Source organism: Parasteatoda tepidariorum, chromosome 2 (genome assembly GCF_982258835.1).
Source record: "Parasteatoda tepidariorum strain Cologne lab strain chromosome 2, Ptep-v5.0, whole genome shotgun sequence".
Classification (NCBI taxonomy): domain Eukaryota; kingdom Metazoa; phylum Arthropoda; class Arachnida; order Araneae; family Theridiidae; genus Parasteatoda; species Parasteatoda tepidariorum.
This window is the reverse complement of record NC_141756.1, coordinates 89,957,108-89,979,511: the sequence shown is the minus strand read 5'-3', so window position 1 is coordinate 89,979,511 and position 22,404 is coordinate 89,957,108. Positions and strand designations below refer to the sequence as shown.

General features: G+C 29.8%; 2 protein-coding genes across 2 annotated transcripts; both read left to right on the top strand.

The window, feature by feature from the left end:
- The first annotated feature begins 4,791 nt into the window (after positions 1 to 4,791).
- LOC147815896 (uncharacterized) lies at positions 4,792 to 7,489 on the top strand. Its single transcript, XM_087156097.1, has 2 exons — positions 4,792 to 5,058; positions 6,826 to 7,489. The coding sequence occupies exons 1-2, from the start codon at positions 4,886 to 4,888 to the stop codon at positions 7,361 to 7,363; spliced, it is 711 nt and encodes a 236-aa protein (XP_087012223.1). The 5' UTR covers positions 4,792 to 4,885; the 3' UTR covers positions 7,364 to 7,489.
- Positions 7,490 to 8,820: 1,331 nt separating this feature from the next.
- On the top strand, positions 8,821 to 21,490 carry LOC122273230 (uncharacterized). The gene is made up of 4 exons (XM_087157707.1): positions 8,821 to 9,056; positions 11,353 to 14,410; positions 16,779 to 16,962; positions 21,224 to 21,490. Exons 2-4 carry the CDS (start codon positions 11,366 to 11,368, stop codon positions 21,355 to 21,357), a joined length of 3,363 nt encoding a protein of 1,120 aa, XP_087013833.1. The 5' UTR covers positions 8,821 to 9,056; positions 11,353 to 11,365; the 3' UTR covers positions 21,358 to 21,490.
- Positions 21,491 to 22,404: the final 914 nt, after the last annotated feature.

The window sequence follows — 22,404 nt, the reverse complement described above, 5'->3', positions numbered from 1 at the left end:
CTCTTTTAAAGATATTATTAAGATATATAAACGATATAATTTATTGCTATAAAATATTTTGCTAAAAAATCCTTGATTTGACTTTTTTATTTGAAATTTTTTCACTATAATTGTAACCTCAAAATAACATAATTTTGAAGGAACGCTTAAAATTTCTCTCATGGATTTGCTCCTATTTTTTGGAGATTTACGATCTTAAACTAATTAAAGATTAATTAATTAATTAATCTTTAGTTAAAAGTATTTGACCACCTACATCACCTTTTTTTTGAGAAGTTGCTGTATATGTTGAAGCTTAGTTACTTTTCTAACTTTTTTTCAATTTTAAAATTTGAAAAGTTTTTTTGAAGAAAATATTTTTCTTCAAAAGAAACTTAAAAAAATATGGAATAAGAACTGAATCAAAAAAGAAAAAGAACTGTAAATAAACTGTACTAACTTATACGAATTCACTATATTGTATAATCTAAAACAGATGAGATCAAAAATTAACGATTCTGTATGAGTGTAGCTATAATTAGCAGAAAAAATTTAAAAAAAAATTTAAAAATTTAATTTTTTTCGCAATATGGTGGCCATTTGAAGAAAGGATGACGATTTTATAACGATAACTTTTTTTTAGGCATTTAAACGTACATAAAAATATTAAAAATTTGGAAAAGGTAAAATTTTTGTTAGTTCCATTCCATCGATTCTCTACGAATTTCCAAAACGATATTAAAATTGATTGAGTAATTAAACTGTAATCCAAACATTAAAAAAAAAAGCATGATTTTGGGGAAATTGTGTTTAAAGATTTTTCAACGTTTCTCTGCCGTTTTAAGGAACATACCACCAATCGATAATGTTTAAACCATTCATCACGCCCTCCTTTAGCTCATATTTTTCGTTGGATTTCTACTGGGCTGCAGATCTGTCTTCTTTGCTGAGGTAGAGATGTAGTGCTACGAGTGTACAAGCAACTCCTCCAAGAAGAGAGAAGGCGTCAGCACGGACCAATTTAGTAGTCTGACTTAACAAAAATAAATTACGTAGTGGAGGAAAAATAAGAAAGATCTCACTACGTTTGGGCTATCAAGCTGTGCAGTGGGGGAAAATACGAAAGACGTCATAGGACTACTAAATCATCAAATTTCTTGTTCATGGTAACCCGTGTTGAGACCTTCTTTCTTTTAAGAGGGATTGGTACAAGGCGATCTGTGTTGCCCCTTTTGCAAAATTCGAAAGTCGTTTTGCCGATTCGAATACCCATGACATCCACCATGCTGGCAATCCCCATGAAACCGTCTCCAAATAATTGGTGTAATTTGAAAAACATCTTAACCGGAATAGATTTGTTTTGGAGATACTGGCCAAATAAGCAAATTTAACTATTCTTTAATCTTTTGACTGTTCGCGCCAACACCTAATTCCAGGAAATTGTCACTCAACAGGTTTTCGTATATAGGTATGATTGCCTCTTGCGCAATTTGTGAGACCTCGACGACGAGGAACAGCAGCTCCAAAGACCCCATTTTTTAATTATATGAAAAAGTTCCCTGGCAAAACGATTTCGCCCATAATATGAAGTGTACCGCATAGTGTAAGATATCAAAATATACAATTAAAAAAAAAGCGAATTTTTTTTGCTGTTGAAATTTCTAGATCAGAATGCATCTTTAAGGCACTGAGCTGATAGTGAGATGGTTTGGGATTCGAATCCCAAATTCGGCATGAAGTTTATAAAGCTTCAAATTGATGATTACCTGTTTGTTTGAAGTCCAGGTGGCCTGAGCTTAAGACAGCTCCCGAACTTGTAGAGCCCTAACCTTCATAACACCTCTGGTCCCCAACGGGTTATTGCGAGAAAACTCTACTAAACAAGATACTTTCAGAGGGTAATTGGTTTAGTGTGTAAGTTGTAAAATGCTAGAAATGTAATCCAGACAATTTTATTTATTTACAAATAAACAAGAAAAAGCTTTAAGCATAATACAGGATAGTTGTAAAGTTGTAAAGATAGTTGTAATGTTGTAAAGTTGTAAAGATAGTTGTAAAGTTGTAAAGATAGTTGTAAAGTTGTAAAGATAGTTGTAAAGTTGTAAAGATAGCTGTAAAGTTGTAAAGATAGTTGTAAAGCTTATTAAAATTAAATAACTTCCTATTAAAAAAAAAAACGCAACGACCAGTTACAGAATTTTCTGCCATGGGCTTACTATAATTTCATAATTGGAAGCGATTATTTATCATTTGTCGTAGAAAATTTTACTTTTGTGTCTCGTGATCTTTAGTTTATAAACTCTTGCTTGAGTTTATGTTAAAAGTAGCAAAAGGAGAGAGAGGAATAAAGAGAGAAAGAGAGTAGGAGAAAGAGAGAGAGAGAGAAAAAAAGAGTGAGAAAGAGAAAAACTGTTGCGAGATGTAAATCTTAACATATATATTGATTTTTCATAGATATCAAAAATATAATTCAAGAGAGATGAAAGCCGCTTTCAATTTAAACTGTTATAAGTTTACTGATATACATCATTAGCGAATAAAATTACTTCTTATTTATTTCTACTTATAAAATTTGTATTGTTACACCATCTGCATTCCTAAGTTTATTATTATTTTTTTAATTTTATTTACGTACAGTTGAATATTTATAAAATCCTGGTAATTTTTCATTTTATTGTGATTAACCAGTTAACAAAATGTTCTTACATACAACTATCAAAATTAAATCTTTTATTAGCAAATTATCATTGTTTTTAGTTTCTTGAAAATATAAATTTTTAAGGAGAAAAAAAATGAATGCCAAGCAATCACGGAGGTCGGTGAGCTGCGAGAGCAGGGGGCAGAGCTTCGTAGCTTATGATAAATTTCCCAATTAATGGCAAGCGTGTTATTTCAATTATATACAGTTAACATTTCATCTAATTTCGAACAATAGGACACACCCTAGAGCTCTCTGAAATTAATCTTTTGCTCACCCTGTTTTAAAGAATATTTATTCCAATTTTTAGAGAAATATGATGTGAAGACTATGAATATTATCATAAGAGCTTTTCAATAGATTTCCATCACTCATTCATTTATAGAGTAGAAAATATAAATAGAGAATTAGATGTGGTGTTTTCGTGAAAATAAATTGAAATTCTGCAGTTCTATTATAGAAAACTGCGGAAGCGAAAGTGCCAGCAATTTCCGAAGTCTGTATTTAAGGAAGTGTGTTATTAGCACCTTGTACAGCTGTAAGGCATGGTGAAATTAAAGGCCTTTGGTATTCACATTCTTTGAATAGTTTTGAGCTTTGAATTATGAGGGATTAATTTAGAATTTTACTTAGATCCTTAACTAGCTGAGAATTAGCTGTAGATATTGACAAATTTATGAAATAAATTGAAATGCAATGACGTGGTTATTTGAAATACAATGAAACTAAAATGTATGTATTTCAAAATTAATGTTTCAAAAGGTTAAATTTGAAATGTTTCTAGTTAAAACTGAGAAAAAAATTAAAGGAAAAGGCTAGATGTTGAAATTTTGGAACTTATTCTTTCGCATATTTTTGCATTCTAAAAAATTCCGTATCAAATTACGGTATAAATTGCCAGCACTTTGGGAGCATCATCCGTAAAATCCATTTTTACCGTTGAATATTATACTGTAATTTTTACATATATACTTGTTTAATTAGAGTGAATCAGTGGCTTTACAGTAATTATTACTGTAAAACTTCAGTGTACTGGATTTTTTGTTACGAAGCATGTTCCGTTAAAAGAGGATCCGTCTACCACCTAGAATCTGCAATCAGGCAGAATTCGTTTTGACCAGCATTAGCAGAGATTCGAATTCCAGTCTTCTCGCTGGGAGGTGAACGTTTTATCCCCATAGCCACCACAGCTCATTACGTATAGTAAAAAAAATAATAAAAAACGTTGCTATTTAACTGACAGTCAATGATAAAACTATAAAACTTTCCGCTAAGTACTCAATTAACAGCGCTGCCAACTCGCCGATGAGAGCTTTGCGTAATTTAGGCGCCATTTCAATTGAAGAATGAAATTTTGCACAACCTATTTATATTTCTGCGCTTATTACTCTTAGCAATTTCAAAGGTTTATTATTGACTCAAGACATTTTTATTTTGTTTAATTTATTCACTGGATTATTGTACAGGCATTGGAGAATTTTAGTCCAAAACTAATAATTATATTGAAGGACCTCAAATTAAAATAATAGACACAGAGGTATAAAATATTCAAAACAAAATTCGTCATTGAAAGTTTACAACTAATAGGAGACAAGTTTTATAATAAAAATGTCAATGAAATTAATATTTTTGCACGCAGTTTGAAGAAAGGAAGTATTTAACATTTTTTTCCAACCTAGTAAAATAATTCTAAATACGTAGTTATACTCAGTGTAGTTTAATAATGAGATTTAGCGAAAGTATTAAATATATTTAAATTAGAGAGAAGTTATTTTATTTTGTACCCCGAGTTTCATACAATTATTAAAATAAAATTAAGGAGTTTTAAGGGAGCAAACTATTTAGATAAGTTAAATACAGTTTCTGAATCAGCGATTATCGTTTTTATGCCATAATTCTCAAACTTTTATTAATCAGACGATATTAAATTGAAATTTCATTTCAAAGTATCATTTGGTGTTTAATGTTACTTTATTATTAAAGCATGTCATTCATTAATTTTTGAAAAGAAATTCATAAATATTTAAAAATTTTAAATTGTTGATTTTTTTTTATCTTTTGCATTAGGGAAATAAAAGTAAAAATAATAAAAGAGTAGCTGATCGGTGGCAATTATAGTCGTTTGAAATCGTTAAGAAGATAGTTAGCTGCAGAAGAGTTTTATTTTTGCAATAAAAAGCATTTGAACGTAAACATATAGAAGAGAAAATGCCTGTTTTACGACTTGTGTTACATCCAGAGAACTATATTATGGTTAACTTGTGTCCTCTATTGTATTTGTCACTATTGGGTAAAATAAAAGATCTAGAAAGAGCCATATGTAACAGCATTGAAGTACGCCATTTGGAAACTGATTTTTTATATCGTTGTAAAGCTACTATGTAAGTAAATTTATTTCGTGACTTAAAAGCTTCTTTAAAATTTATAGCTTTAAAACAATTTTAAATTTAAGGTAAATAGTTCGAGAAAAAAATCACAGTAAAAATGATTCTAAACATTCTATTCAAGATTTAAACCTGATATATCCACAGTATATCGGGCATCCATTTAAAACTTTTATTCTCTACAATTTTAAAAATTATTTTATTCTGTGATTCTGTTTCTTGTGATTATAATATTTAAATGAAACAAGGTCATAGTTTAACTTAACTCTTTTTGACATATATATTTAATTCTAATTTTCTTTATTGCTAAACTCGTGTTTAATTTTTTTACTGATAATTATTTAAAAATACAATTAAATTATCGGACATTTTGTAATTATTGTTTTAGGACTTCATATTTTAGCATTTTATGTTTATAAGTTTATTCGCATTATAATATTTATTTAATGAGGATTTCTTTTTGATATTTTAAATAACTAACAAATCTGAAAATTAACTTGTAATGGTAATCAAAGCCAAAAAATTTTAATGTTGCGTCTGTCTTACCTATTAAACAATCTTTGATTTAGCTTAGTAGTTCCTATCGCATTGTTTTACGTTTACAGTTTTTTCTAATTGATCTTATTGTCTTTCTATTGTATCTTTATAGCTTTTATATTGTTCTTTAAAAAATAATTTCATAAAAAGTTTAATAAAGAAAGATATTAATATATATTTTATTCCACTTTGTCCAATTTTTTGTTAAAAAAATAAAATAAAATAAAAATACTGTAATTTCTTCTCCCACGGAAATCTTTATTTTGTTTTCATAAAAATTTTCAAAACAGTGAAGGAGAAAAAAGAGAAACAGTTAAAAAGAACTAAATGTTTTCAAAATGTATTTCACAGATGAATTTTTTAAATACTTTATTTGCAATGAAAAATTATGCTCTGATGTTCTTAATAGTAAACAAAGCAAAAAGTAAATTTGTACATAATTAATTACTAAGTAAATTTGTACATAATTAAAATTCTTTCACGATTTAAATTTTTTTTTTCATGTTAGTCACTATATGACTTATTTGGTTATGGTTCTTTAAACTCAACTTAAGACTCCATTATATTTATAAACTTTCTATAACTATTAAACAGACAAACTGATAAAACGTATCATATTAAGACAAGACAAAAATAGAAAACAAATAAAAGTTTTAATTTTTCTAAATTTGTCAGATTTACTACAATTCCTATCTGGATTTCGTTGAGTTGGAATTATTTTATAACATACATTAAAACCTTATTACATAATTTAATCAATGTTAGTAATGTCCTATTTCTGATAAATCGGTTGTGCTGTGAGCTAAAGAATTATTGAAAAGAAGAATTTATAACAGCTGACAACAGATAACTTTTGATCAAACGTTTGGATTTTTACTCACTAATGAGCAATCTTAATCGTTTAAGGGAATAACTTTACATATGCTAATTGATTAGTGCAAGAGATACTTTAAGTTATTCAGTCACACTCAAAAACGCACTTTTCTCGAAGAAACATATTTTTTTTGACGGATTTTGATTTTTGGGATATTTATTTGAATACAAAAGAGATTAAAACGCTAAGTTACCAATGAAACAACTGCATTCATATGAATGTCGATTCCCCTGTTAACGACATGAGCATTTTGCCCTGATTTGCCGCTCTTGGCCAGATTTATTTACCACTCCTCTTAATTATTAAAAACTTTTTATGTTCAATATTAGTTATTATTTAAATTGGTTTTCTAGGTCCTTATTACATCAAGGATTTGGATGTAAACATATTTTAATGAAGAAATCAAACCTCAAGCATTCCAGCTGCTATTTAAAAGAAGCTTTATATTATGATTTTGGTACTTTAAGTTTTGATAATGCACCGATTCACCAATGCAGATTTCATACTATAAATGAATTGTTAATTTTTATGCTGAAATATGTCTACTCAGATCCCAGTGAAAGATTATCTTTGGCAAAATGTTTTAAACTGTTATGGAGAATTTTGCCATTTTCTTATATTCGAGTTCAAGAAATACAAAACTTATTTCAGTTGGAGAATAATAAAGAGTTATGTTCTTTTAATTGCCTTGAAACCTTAAAGCGCTGCTGTCAAGTTTATGTCAAAGATTTTCCCTTCATGTCAGTAGGAGAAATCATGCCAAGATCTCTAGAGCATTCATGTCGCTGCAAAATTCGCAAAATTCTAATGAGGAACAAACGATGGCCTGATGGAATTGACGAGTTGCAGCTTCCAGCTCTTTTAGAAGCTTACGTTAAACTTAGATGCTGATTCTGTTGTTGCCAAATGGTAAAAACTTCGTATTTTGTTGGATTTTTACATTATCTAAATATTTGCTTAAATATGATTATAACATTTAAATAAAAGCTGTGATTTTCATAAATAAACTGATATCTGCTATGTTAGTTTACTTTTCATTTTTGTATGTTAAACACAAAGTAAATCATTGGATTACAGTTTATTTAGATTTTCATACTAAAATTTAATTTTTTTTTTATTTCAAGTATCTAAGTATGGCTAACAAGGGAGTATAACAAACAGGAGTGATATCGTCAATCAAGTTAAATTTTGAAGCTAAAATATATTATGTGAAAGAAGTTGTCGATTATGAAGTTTAATCTAAAAGTTTCATCTCAAATATAACGCAGATTTCGGTTTCTCGAGAAAGCGAAGACATTGGCTGTAAAAAGTTTTATTTCAAGCAAGTTTTTCATTCGAATATATAAATTTATTATAAGCCGAGAAAAGAAGAAAAATTTATTATTTATTTAGCGAAAGGATTTGTGTGCCAAATCGAAGCATTAATATTTATCTGTACTTTTTTAAGGTTAAAAAATGATCAATGGTGCAATTCAATCGTGTAAATATGCAAACTGAAAAAAATTGAAGCATAAGAAAAGTAAAAATATTTAAAACAAATAGCAATTGACTTTAAAAGGTAAGACAAAATGCACACTGTTTTCATTAATTCATTATTTCTTCATTAATTCCTTCACATTACCTTAAAATATCATTCTACCATCTCAAAGAATAAAAAAAACCGATTAAAAAGAATTTCTTAAAATTTAAGTTGTAGTTCATTTACGTCGCACTAGAGCTGCACAATGGGCTATTGGCGACGGTCTGGGAAACATCCCTGAGGATGATCCGAAGACAAGTCATCACAATTTTGATCCTCTGCAGAGGGGATCTTAAAATTTAAGAAATATTAAAAAAAGAAAACGATAATATCATATTCCAACTAGTACTTAAACTTAATACCACATCGGGGAAATGAACTTAATTGATCAGACAATTTTACTATTCACGCTTTGAAAAAAAAAAATCATCGCATTTTAATCTGTTCAGGGGCAGCAAATTTTTACTTTAAATTTTAGAAAGACAGCATATTAGTAACTGTAAGCACAGATCATGAATTCTAAGTAAAGATAGTTATACTTGAATTCTTATGTTGTTGAAAGATTAGTGGTTGTTAAAAAATGATGGACGTTTTTAAGCAAATATTATTACATTCATAGTGAATTGCAATATTTTTGAAAAAAGTGTAGGAGCACACTTCCCCAAGGTTAGCGCATAAGAGTAGAAACTCTTAATAGAGGTGTCCAAGCCAGAAGCTTAATAATATCACTGAGTGGAATAATTAAATCAATTGTCGTTTGCACCATTTCTATTGGACGATTCATATTCACATTCTAATAGAAACGTATTCCTAATGTTTGTAATTTGTAACCCATTGATCATTGATGGATTGCCAGAGAAAAGGTAAGTGAAGTGAAGTCAGCTTAGACATCTCCATGCTTTACTGTGCCTCTTGCCTATCCAACGGAGAATTAGGTTGTAACCGTTAGTGTATGTAAGAGTTAAGTTGCTGATCTAGTTCAGCGCAATTGATATCAAAATTCTTTTAAAAATATAAATGCATTAAAATTAGAAAATTAAATTTCTTTCTTGTAATGACCTAAAGGTAAGTTTTGATTAAAGCTGCTGTTAAAATTTGATTAGTAAGTTGAAAATAATTTATAAATAAACTTTAAATAATTTACTATGCAGCTTTGCAAAGAATATTGCTACTTAAATTTATTAAGAAACATTACCACACTTTTCTATTGAATCTTTTAGATTAATTTATAATGTTTGAAGATTTCAAAGTAAAACAAAAATTCTGTGATTGTTTTAGTTAATCTATTTCTGTCAGCGTCATCATTCTAAAAATCAGTTGATTGTCATTATGACGGACATAGACATTTTTTACAGAAATGTAAATCTATTTTTTGTTTCAGAAAAGCTTTTCAAATTTCTTAATAATCATTAAATTTTTTATAACTATTTGTTAGAACCTTTTTCTACTAAATAAAAATTATCTTAATAATCTAGAACTAAGAAAATGTCTTATGGCCAACAATAATAAAGTTGTTTATCCAGTTATAAGTCATTAAGTATATTTTGATATACTTAGATCTGTTGAGGCAATTACAATATTTCCTACAAAAATTGAAATATGTACAGTATATTCTCGATATCTCAAAGTTGAAGGGATGCTAAAAGATTTACGAGATAGTGAGGTTTCAAGATAACTAGTTCAGAAATAAATATGTTCTAAAAAGTAGAAAAATATATTCTGAAATATTACTCTAAAAAGTAGAGTCAGTTGACAATGAGTCTAAATACAACAATGATAATCTTATTTTTAAAAGAATAATTATGCATTAAATTAATTATGCATTAATAATACAAAATAATTATGCATTAACAAATATAATTATGCATTATATTTGTTAATTTGGACAAAAATAATTGTGCATTAAATAGAAAAAATTCCGACACAACAAGGTTTTAGAAGAAATTCTCCGACATTGGAATTCAAATTAACATTAGGTGGATATATAATGCCAAGGGAAAATTGACATAACAAGGTTTTCGAGGTATCGAAGTTCGAGGTATCAAAGTTCGAGATATCGAGAGCATACTGTATATTACTTTGAATGCTGCGATAAAAAATATTAATTACAAAATTATTTTAGAAAATTCTTAGATATCATTAATGATATGGCTAGTTTATATTGTGCCAGTGCGCAACAACTTGGCGACTTGAATGTGTTGTCCAGACGATAAGAAGTTGCGATTTCGCCAAGCTACTCTAAAAGGCTCATAAATGAAGTGCGAAGCTGTAATTTGAAAATAATACTTGATAATGATCATATAAACATATTTTTAAAAAGGGTTTTCTCTATAATTTGTCACAGCCGTTTAGGTATACGCTTTTGTTAAAAAAAGTAAAACTGTAAAAGTTCTCATTTTTAAAGGTATTTTACGAATAACTCATTATTACGATATCAAGATTGACTTATGAATAATTACTCATTATATTGTTTTAAGCTTATTAAAAATAAAATTATCTAATTTTTAAATAATGAAGTTTTTTCTGTTAATAAATATCAATAGAATGTCTCTATAATTACGTGTTCTCACTTCGAGTTTGCCAAGGTGGTTAGTGGTAATAACAAAAGGGTTAACAAAAATTTTAAGTACTAACAAAAATCAGTAAACTGATACTGTAAGTAAATGATGTCATTAGGAGTCTACTTAAGTAGTTGACAGTTTAACTTTTGTTATTAACTTGGGCATTCATATGAATAAAACAGAATTTCAGAGCATTAAGAGTAACTGATGTGATAGGGGTGGAAAGAATTCTGGTATGATATAAATTTAATTTCGATTATACTGGCATAAATTGAATTTCGATAACATCAAAAATTTTCCTATCCATGTTACAACAGCTCTTCTTGATGCTCTGGAATTTTATTTCATCCATATGATTGTCAATTCTCAAAATAATGACATGAGTTTCTCTTCAACTCTCCATAACGTGGGAAATTGCTTCTGCTGCTTTGTCTCTCTTGCCTACAGCGGATTTTTCTTGCTTTGTTTTCCCTCTTTTCGCTCCAAATGGGTGCCGATTTTTGATAGCTTGATACATGTTGACTTCTTACACCTTTATAATTTATAATGCAAATGAAGTTTTTATATTATCAAGTACTTAATGTGATTAGTTGAACAGCTTATTTTGAGTTTTAAAGTATAACTCCTCTTTCACTTTCAAATTGTAACCCTAGTAAATTCTTTTTCAAAGCTTTACTAAACTTCATAAGCCTAAATACTAAATAACGAAAGGGTTTATTTTTTGAAAAAAAAATTAAGTTCATATTAGGTTCCAATTTCAAGATACTTAACACTTTTTTAATAAATAATGCTTATTTCAGATATTAAACAGCTATGGATTACAATTTTTTTAAGGCGAAAAAAGCTGATAGCGTTCCAGAAGGTCTACGGGAAAAATATACTTTTCTTCCTACATTTATGCCAACTATGCGTCGCACTAGCAGTAGAGACGACATATTGAAATTCTATCGTTATTTTGATCTGGTTGAAAATAATAGTGGTTATCTGTTTACTTGGAAACATTATTTAAACATTTTGAAAGAACAATTACGTGAATTTGATATGATTGTTTACAAAAGTAAAACAATAATCAGTAGCATGCCTTCAACTGCATCATCAGAAACATCTGTTTATACTCCTAATTTAGAAGGAAACAAAAATCTCATCGATGAATCATGCACTAGAAGGGGTACGAAGACCGACATTAATTTAAAATCTGAAGTCTCAAAAGAATTTGTTTTTTCTCCTGATATTTGCAATGTCAAAAAGTTACCTTCATTAGAAGAAAACACAAAACAGACCTTTGAACTGCTTTTGGGAAACGAATCCAAAAGTTGTCCATCTGCTTCGGAAATATTTTTAGACGAAGGCTTAGTTTTTGAGGAAACGTCAGCATATTCTAATTCGGAAGAAAACAAGACAAACCCCTATGACTTATATTCGAAAATGAACACGAATACTGAATTAGTAACAGCCTCTATAATAGAAATGGTCCCCTCTTCATCTACCAACTATAATGATGCTTTTGAAGAATCTCATTTTGAAGAAAAAACAGCAAACCCAAATGACAGTTTAATTGGTTATTCCGAGAAAGATTTAGAAATTACCTCTGTGGTTGAAAAGAATTTGACTCAAGATGTCCGTGATGATACAGTTTTAGACTGTGCTCCCTCAAAAATACAGGCTTATGGATTTCCTGTGGAATATAACTTCGACACTGACCATGCATCTAAAGCTGGATTCAGAAGATCAGCCCGTTTCTTTTCCGTTGTCGATCTGGATATGGAAACTAAAGCAGAATTTATCCCTAAATCTGAAACAGAAATTGTTACTTCTTCAAATGCACATTATAATGATGTCACTGCGAAATCTCATTTAGAAGAAAAACCACCAAATGACGACGACTATAGAATTAATCATTCCGTAAATGATTTAGAAACTGCGCCTGTGGCAGAGAAGGATTTGCACCAAGATGTCAGGTATGATGCAGTTTCGGAAATTATTCTTTCACAAACACATGCTGATGGATCGAGTGAGGGTTATCACTTTAGCACTGAACCTACACCTGAATCTGAATTTAAGGGATCCGATCTCTTGTTTTCGGACGTTAACATAAATATGAATACTAGAACTGATTTAATTACTAAATCTACAACAGAAATGGTTGTTTCTCCTGATGATAGTTATAATGATGCAAATGTAAAATCCCATTTGGAAGGAAGACCTTCAAAGGCTGATACTGATGATTCTGTGAATGATTTGCAAATTACATCTGTAGTAGAAAATGATTTATCCCATGTTTTCTGCGATGATGCAGTTTTAGAAAATGTTTCTCCAGAAACACCCACTGAGCATCCCTTTAGCAATGAACCTACATCTGATGTTAAATTTACAAGAGCAACTCATTCCTTTCCTGATGACAGCCTGTATATAAATATTACATCTGAAATTGTTTCTTCTCCAGGCGTCAGTTATAAGGATACAGTTAAAAAACCTGCTTCAGAAGGTAAAAGATCAAAAGCCGATGCATGTTTAACAGATAATTCCGTGAATATAAGTACTACATCTGAAATGCTTTCTTCTCCAAGCGTCAGTTATAAGGATACAGTTAAAAAACCTGCTTCAGAAGGTAAAGGATCAAAAGCCGATGCATGTTTAACTGATAATTGCGTGAATATAAATACTACATCTGAAATGGTTTCTTCTCCAGGCGTCAGTTATAAGGATACAGTTAAAAAATCTACTTCAGAAGGTAAAGGATCAAAAGCCGATGCATGTTTAACAGATAATTCCGTGAATATAAATATTACATCTGAAATTGTTTCTTCTCCAGGCATCAGTTATAAGGATACAGTTAAAAAATCTGCTTCAGAAGGTAAAGGATCAAAAGCCTATGCATGTTTAACAGATAATTCCGTGAATATAAATATTACATCTGAAATTGTTTCTTCTCCAGGCGTCAGTTATAAGGATACAGTTAAAAAACCTGCTTCAGAAGGTAAAGGACCAAAAGCCGATGCATGTTTAGCAGATAATTCCGTGAATATAAATACTACATCTGAAATGGTTTCTTCTCAAGGCGTCAGTTATAAGGATACAGTTAAAAAATCTACTTCAGAAGGTAAAGGATCAAAAGCCGATGCATGTTTAACAGATAATTCCGAGAATTACTTAAAAATTTTAACTTCAAGAGACGAGGATTTATCCCAAAATGTCAGTTGCTCTAAAATATCCCCATCAAAAACGAATGCCTATGAATTGCCCATGGAATGTCACTTCATAAATGCTTGTGCTTCTGAAGTAGAATATACGATTGCAACTATTTCCCACCCGGATGGCAATTTCAATAGATGTACCACTTCTGAATTAAACCCTGAATCAGCAAAAGTGATTTCTTCTTCAGGTGCCAGTGATAATGATGCATTTGAGAAATCCTCTTTAGATGGACAACGAATGAATGTCGATCCAGGCTTATTTGATGATTCCGTGAATGATTTCGAAACTGAATCTGCAATTGACCGGGATTTGTCCCTAGATGCCAGTTGTGATCAAGTTTCCGAAAAGATACGTTCAAAAAGAGATGTCAGTGGACTGCCTGTGCAATATGACTCTAGTATTACGTCTGAATCAGATGCTAAAGGGACGACGAAAGCATCAAACTTTGCTCCAGAAATCAAACACGATGAAGTCGTAGTTAAAACTTCGCCGAAGGGAAAGGGCACAGATTCTGATGAAACACCGTTGAAAACTGATACAACAATTGCTACTACATCATGCGTTACACTTGGAAAAGGATTGGACTTTTCTCCAGATGTTAGTAGGAAGGAAATTTCAAAGAGGAGATCGGTGTCTCGTATTTCAAGGGCAAAAGTCTTAAAAGTGAGCACATATTTTGTGATATTTTTTTATTGAAATTCGTTTTCTATTTCTTTGTAATAAGAACTTTTAAGAGCTTATTTTCTCTTGAAACTTATTTTCAGCTTATTTTCCCTTGAAACTGTTTCTTGAGTAATTAAAGTTTATGAATATGCAGATAATTTTTGTCTGAGCAAACTAATAAATTTATTTATGTTTACATATATCCTGGATATTGAGAAACTATCTGATCTATGTTTTTCAATTTTTATATCATCTATGAAATCACAACGTAATATAAATATTTCATAGAATATTCCATTTCCATAGAATTTTTGAAAAATGAATCATTGTTTCATCATCAGTTTTGTAAATCATTTTATTTATTAGCTTCTGGTGAATATCCCTTCATCGTACTGGATGAAAGAAAAAAAAGAAAAAAATCAATAAATGAGAACTAAGCAACACTGCGAAATCATGCACAAGACTGAAAGATTTCCGACGCAATTAATAATGCTAAAAAAATTTAAATTATTTTTTATTAATTATTATTGGTCTCCCTTTTCGGTGATTTTTTGTTATTAGATTAAGTAAAACAAGTTTTTAGTAGCTTATCAAAATAAATATTGTCTGTATTTAATATCATTCGGCACAATGACGTTGCCCGAGCCAGCTCATGACAATCAGAATTTTCCACAATCAAGCAATTTTGTCCTGTACTAATGCCTTTCGAGGGGTAGTGTAAAACCTATTTCAATAGTATCAATAACAATATAGCACAATATTGGTGCTGTTTTGATAGGTATAAAAAAAAACTGATGTACTATGCACCTATATCATTGTAATTGGCATCCATTAAAACTGCACCATTGACACGAATACCAGAAGGGCCTATTATCAAAATTGGCGCAAATAAAAGATGGCGATTTTTTGCAGTTCCCCTAAATAAATTTGCACCATATTTTAATTAATTTTGCTTTTTAGTACATAGTATTTTTAATTTCAATGAGTAGGGGAGAGTGGGGTCAATTGTAACATTTTTTACTTAACTATTTTTAACTAACAAAAAATCCAATATATTATTAGTATTAATTGACAGACGAGTAAAGTAGACTATCCTCTACTAGAAAAAATAATAAATACCTAATTTTAAATGTTATTGTATTAGTTATTAACAATTTTTGACAGTCGCGCACTTGTTACAATTGTCCCCACTTACGGGGTCAAATGTAACAGTTCATAAATTCAACTAAAACATACTTAATTATACATATTATCATAGTTGTGATATATTTTTTAATTGATCAAAATAGTAATGATATTTTAGGAGTAAAAATAATAATGAGCAGAGACCTAAAGGGTTAAACTTTTAACTTTAAGGGGTTAAAAATTTTAATTTATGCTGTGAAAGGTGACAAATGAAATAATGCACATGCAACATAATATAAATGATATAGGAAACTATTGGTGGTTCTTAAAGAGTTAAGTAATGGTTTGTAAACATAAAATTATTTATTTTCAGCTGTTACAATCGTCCCTTTACTTATTGTTACAATTGTCCCCAAGACGCCATTTCAGCTTCATTTGTTAAAAACAATGCGAGTTAATTAACAAAACTAATCTCTTTTTTTTCAAAATGTTAATTAAGGTGTCCACTTACATATTCGGTTAATAATTTTTATTTGTTTAAACAAAATTACTTTGTTACAATATAATATTCTAATACCAAAAAAAGTACTTACGTAGCGTGAAAATATCTTTTGTGATGTAACTCCTTCAAAAGTACATAAAAATGGTTGCCAGCAGGGGTGTATATGTAGATTTATTAAATACACCTTCTTCGCCACCTAGGAACCAAATCTAGAACCCGACACTCGAAATATTTGCTCTGTTACAATCATACCCTGTTACAATTGACCCCACTCTCCCCTACCTTTCACATTTTTAGTACATATATATATTTTTTAAAATTTCAATAAGTACCTTTAACCAAAATTAATGAAGTATATATTTGTATCAATAATAATATGACGATTTTTTACGTTTCTCCTAAATAAATTAAAGAGAATTTTATTCCAATTACTGAATCAGTTCAGCTCAATTTTCAAAATAATAATAATAATGATAAATAAATAAATAAATGAATAAATAAAAATAGTAAAAATCTAATGTTTATTTCATATCTGAATCAGTAAAAATATATTTCACAATCAATTGACTTATTTTGAAGTGATTTCAATAAATAATTTCTAAATGTTTTTAATTGTATTTCTAAGAGATAATCAACATCAATGGATCAATAAATTGGATGTTAGGAAGATTACATTTTTTTAAATATTCTCTTAAGTACTAACCAAATGATGATTATTATTTGTGTAAAACTCCATTTCAGAATGTTATTCTGGATTTAAAGAATGTCTCAAAACAGATCCACAGAACCATTGAAAAGATTTCGTCATTGTCTACTTGTGCCAAATGCGGCGCTCCTTTGCAACGTATTTGTAAGTCAAAGACTTGTTTGGAACCTACTGAGAACGCCGGAGACATGGCTATTCAATTGCAGACAGTATCAAAAAGTATTATACTTGGTTTATTCATTATAACTTAAGTCATTTAAGCAGGGAATTTGTGACAATGTTAAGGAAAATTAATGGGAAAAAATATAATTGAAAAAGTAATGCCAAAATAAAATTTCAGACATTGAAAGAAATGCATTAAATTAGTATAAAAAATATTTTCATCTATACTTATAGAAGAACCATAAATAATTTAGGATGTTATTGATAATTCAGCTAGGAAACGCCTAACGATTTTGCAACAAATACGCTTTTGCATTGCCATATACGAAATCGAAGAATAAAATTGCTAATCCTTGTTTATTATTTTATTTTACATTTTAGAAATACTTTTGGTGGAGAATATATGGAGTATAGGATAATAATTCGGTGAATAAATACGTAGATACTTTCCTACTTTTAACAATATTTAAATTTTATTGAGTCAATTAAAAACGATTACTTTTTCAAGGGCTTTGCTTGCTAGAAGATGTGGTCGAGTAGGAATATTATCCATTTTTCCACAAATAAAATGAGCAATATAGCGACCGCAGTTATCTGTCGTCTCATCGACTTCAATCCATATAGGGCCATCTCCAATATCTCGTCGAATATCATCCAGTACTTCGTTATATATCGGTTCTTTCTTAAAGTCGATTCATCGGGAATGATCTGATTGGTACAATATTTTTTTTAAAAACTGTCTTAAGTTTGGATTATTTAACTTTTTTAAAGGAATATTGCTGCTTACTAAGGCTTTGCATAAATCACTAGAAAAATCACTTTCCTTTTTAGCTGCTTGAACAGGAATAGTTAATAAACTTTGAACAAATCCTTTTGTATTCTGCTTTTTCCTCGCGGAGTGAGCATTAGTCTTTATATGTTGATCGATTTGGTACTTTTTCTTCACAAGAAATGTGTTTTTGACAAATCACACAAAATACTATTTCCCCATCGATCGTAAAGTCCTTCCCAATCCCATAGTCCGAAATCCATGTCTTCATTAAATTTGATTCAGTCGACTTAATTTTTGGCATATTATAAAATTCAGCAGTCAAAAATCACGTTCTAAGCTTCACTAACTACGTATTCAACTGATGGATGTCGAAACTATCTATCTATCGGATGGACTATCGAAATATGTTAGAATAGCAGCTCTCTTCGAAAATGTATTCACTCCACCTTTTAACTAATCAATCACAGGAAAGGGAGGTCATTTTCTACCTACCACAGAAGCCTTATTTTTCCCACACAGATTGACAATTATTTATTCCAGGAAAAGACATCCCTTCATAGAATATCTGACCATCCCTTTCTGAGGATTCTATGACGAATGTCTGTTTGGGTGGGCCCTTTGCACCCCCCTTCCCGACACACACCTCATTTCTACATCTTTTTCACGTGATTGCAATCACCCCCCAGCAACATCAATCCAGCTGACCCTTTCAGGTGATAAAGAACGACAAAACAAAATTTAAAGCGTTCCTTATGCTAACATAAAAAGAATAGTGATATGGTTTTAGGAGGGAAAAGCCATAAAATGCTGAAAATAAGCATTTAAGAGCAAACATACCTTTTTATGCATTTATATGCACAAATGGCAAAAAGTGCTAAAATATGCAATTGCATATGCACGTATGCAATCGCATATTATCCGCTGTCTAGTCATGACATACGAGGTAACAGCAAAAACCCAAGAACAGATGAGAAAATAGATCAAATCGAAATTCTAAATTTAATTTTTTTGATTGAAAGTAATAAGAGTGTCATATTTTTATTAAAAAACAGATGAATGACGTTTTTTAATTCAAGCAGTGAGTTTGCTATTTTTTCTACGGTGCACACTCTAAGATACTTCTGCAAAATTTTGAGAGCTAGCCATTTATTCTTACAGCTAGTTACCTTCTTCGAGAAAATAGCTCAGTGCTCGTGATTGTAACGAACTTCATCAAAGCTAGTAAAGGTAACCGTTAACTAATCCGGTTATTATATAATGCGCCTTACCTCAATTCAAGGGATTACACCCTTTACCATGATGGTTGCAGCATCAGGCTACGGACGCAAAGATTCAGCTGTTGCTAAAGAACATCTCTCTCGCACTCCATCTACACATTGGTGGCCATATGTAGTTTAATTGGAGACTATTGGTGGTCTTTTAATGGTCACGGGCAATGAATACGCAACTCTTTCACTATTCGACAGATGGCAGCACTAGACTACTCGCATCGTTTATGGATGGTGTTTTCTACACTAGGGAACGCTGCAAGCTCGGTACCGCCTAAATTTCCGGGTTACTGTTTCCGTTGTATTTTAAAGCCATTCGGCATCATTGTGTTTTGAGATTCTTGCAAACAATGTATTTGATTACTGATTGCTTGTGTTTACAATGCTAAAAGTGTTAACGCTAACGTAAGATGGTGCACAGCTTGCAACAAGAACAAACAGTAATAAACTTATGGAAAAAGGCCACATCAAGACTGCCAAAAAAGCGAGTTATTCAAAATCTAGCAACCATGTCACCTTTTTTAACAATATATCTCTAAGAAACTAAAACAAATTTTTACTTCAAACTCCCCAGAATTACATATTAACATTAATATCTTATGAAATATGGCAGATTTGAGCTCAGAAATTATCTAATTTATTTCTTTTATTGAAAACAAAATTATCCGCTTGAAAACATCGCCTATAAGAATAACATGTAGTAAGCAGCTACAAACTTTTTAACCGGAACTAGAGTAGGTGCCGAGCTCGAGATTGTTATTGTTTACATTTCTATTGAAAACACCATCCATTCAATACTTCATTTTCGGACAGAATAATTATTTGCTTGTAATGTACGTGATCAGCATAGGGTCTATGTTCTTGTTTCCGATTGGTTTAAAAAGGTATGGAATATTTTCAGTTTGAATTATTCTATATTTTAATATATTGTGAGCAGTAATAAATTGCGAGCAATAAATTGTGAATAAGACAAATCACTCGAGTCAAAATTGTACCGAAGATCCACACGTACCGCCAGTAGTTGGTGTATACCTAGATTTCGCGGAATTTTCCTTTTCTTAGCAAGGCATCAATCAAAGAATGGTTCTCTTTAATTTCTTAATTTAAATAGTAAGTAAATAATATTCGAGCTGCTTATTCTAAGATATATTCTTACAACAGTTTGTCTTTTCTTAAAATACACTATTAAGAATTTTCTTTTCAGATGATGAAATAAATTTCATTGGCTAAATTAAACTCGAATCTGCAAACTTAAAGGTAGGGGTCTCGATCTCCAATGGTGACACGGGAGCATATATTTCGCCCTTTATCTTTAAAGCATTATAAACTTATTCTACTAAACACTTATTTTACATTTATATTGATTTTTCATTTTAAATTTATTAAATTATATATTTTAATACATTCACTTAATTTTCATTTTAATAAAGAAGTTATAAAAATCTTTTTAAGTTAAATATTTTATACGTTTATAATTTAGTACCTACGATTGATTTTAACTTTATCTAAACAACTGTAGCGTCTTATTTTTAATTTAATAAAATGAAAAGAAAAATCGATTCTAGTTTCTCTCTGTTATAATCAATTTAAAAGTAAAGCTTTGCTAAAATTTTTTGATTTAAAAAAATTTCTACTCTGGCGTAAATCTGTCCAAATCAATTGAAGAAAAATATCAATTTCAAAACTTCTAATAATTAGGAATTTTAACTATTTAGCTAATATTAACCATTTCTTAAGTTAAAAGTTAGTGGAATTACTGAAATTGAAATTGTATTCAGTTATATTTAAAATTGTTTTAATTTTACGAGCGAATTTCGTTTACATATATTTGTATCAGACTAAAAGTAATTGTTAATAACTTTTTAGTCATAATGACTCTTTGGTACTTTTTTTTTGTTTATTTTAAGTTAGAACTTAGCTTTAGATTTATAAGTTAAGTGAGCAGAAATAGAATTGATCGTTTTTCTCAGTACTAAGGTAAGCTGCAAGATACTGATATAGTAGAACGAGTTATGAGGATAATAATACCATAATCGAGGCGAGTATAAAATTAGTAAAATAAGTTTAAAATGTAATTAATTTAATACGTAGAAAATTATTGGCTTTCAAAATATGATAATAAATAGTTGCTTCAAACCATTAAGTATGCTATATGTACGAAAAATATAATTAAAAACTGAAACTAGTAAGATAATCCGTTAGAAAGTTTAATTACCATGAAATTAGATAATTTATGCCTCACTATTTTTTAATCAATGATTATTTTATTTCATTTCAGTAAATAAGGATATGGGTAGTTTTCAGAATAATATACTGCTTGGTGATGCGAGGAAATCTCCTATGGATGAAAATGTTTGTAGTACTTTTAACACCGAAAGAGGAGATGAGAATCCTTTAAAGACATTGATCTAGTTATGACTTTAGTTCATGTAAACTTTATGATGATTTCTTTCTGAAAAATAAAAGAAACAATATAGCTTATGTTTAATAAATTGTAAATGTATTATAGTAGTGTGAGAGAGCGGAAGCCTATTAGTGTAATTGCAAACAGCACCTTTATTTTTCGAAATGGTAGATGCAATTGATTGCAACTGTATAATTGCATCATAAGATAGAAAGATCAATCCATTTTGATGAAATGAATTGTATTAAAAACAATGTTTAAAATTAGAAATAGTAAAATATTTATTAAAACCTTCGCACGTTTTGGCGTCATAGTGGTTCATCTTCATCTGTAAGGTAATTGGTATGAATGGCAAAACAGAAATGTTGTTATTGGGTATTTATAACTCAAGAAGTGATTATGCCTAATCATGTGATTTAAGACAGATTTAATTGGATATCTGTAAGTGACGTCATGCGTGTGAGGGGAACCAGATTGGCTACTGAATCGACAAATGCTATGATTTACCTACGATGACGTCACTTTCAGTTATTCAATTTGACAGAGATTATGCCACACTAAAGAAATAAATAAAGAGTTAAAATCAGCAATATTAAACTGACATTAGGAGTTAAAAAATTACTGATTTTTAAATATTTTAAAAGTATAATATTGATGCAAACAGTAAGATTTGAAACTATAGTTTTTAATGATATTCAGTATAATTATAAAATTGAGGTCATCATTCAATAGTGAAGCTTTTTTTAGTCGGTACGTATAAATTTTTTTAAGAATCTTTAACTATGTTTGGTACACAACTAATTATTTAAGGGTCATGATCATAAGAGCATTAATGTCTAACATGTAAACGTTAGTTACAAAACTTATAGTGATTTCTATCCCCTAATTGACCTATAGTTATTGCCTTTGGTAGGGTACACTAGTACCCTGTAATATAATACGTGGCCCAGTTTGAATATTATATGTGAATATTAAGGGGAGATATAAGGCCAAGTAGTAATACATTATATTAATTTTATATTGCATTCATAGTAACCTATAGGGACACATATTTA

Excerpts from the sequence above, each read along its gene's own strand:
- LOC147815896 (XM_087156097.1), top strand. The coding sequence starts at position 4,886 with ATGCCTGTTTTACGACTTGTGTTACATCCAGAGAACTATATTATGGTT. Across the intron at positions 5,059-6,825 it reads TATCGTTGTAAAGCTACTAT|GTCCTTATTACATCAAGGAT; the intron begins GTAAGTAAATTT and ends TTGGTTTTCTAG.
- LOC122273230 (XM_087157707.1), top strand. The coding sequence starts at position 11,366 with ATGGATTACAATTTTTTTAAGGCGAAAAAAGCTGATAGCGTTCCAGAA. Across the intron at positions 14,411-16,778 it reads CAAGGGCAAAAGTCTTAAAA|AATGTTATTCTGGATTTAAA; the intron begins GTGAGCACATAT and ends ACTCCATTTCAG. Across the intron at positions 16,963-21,223 it reads ATTGCAGACAGTATCAAAAA|TAAATAAGGATATGGGTAGT; the intron begins GTATTATACTTG and ends ATTTCATTTCAG.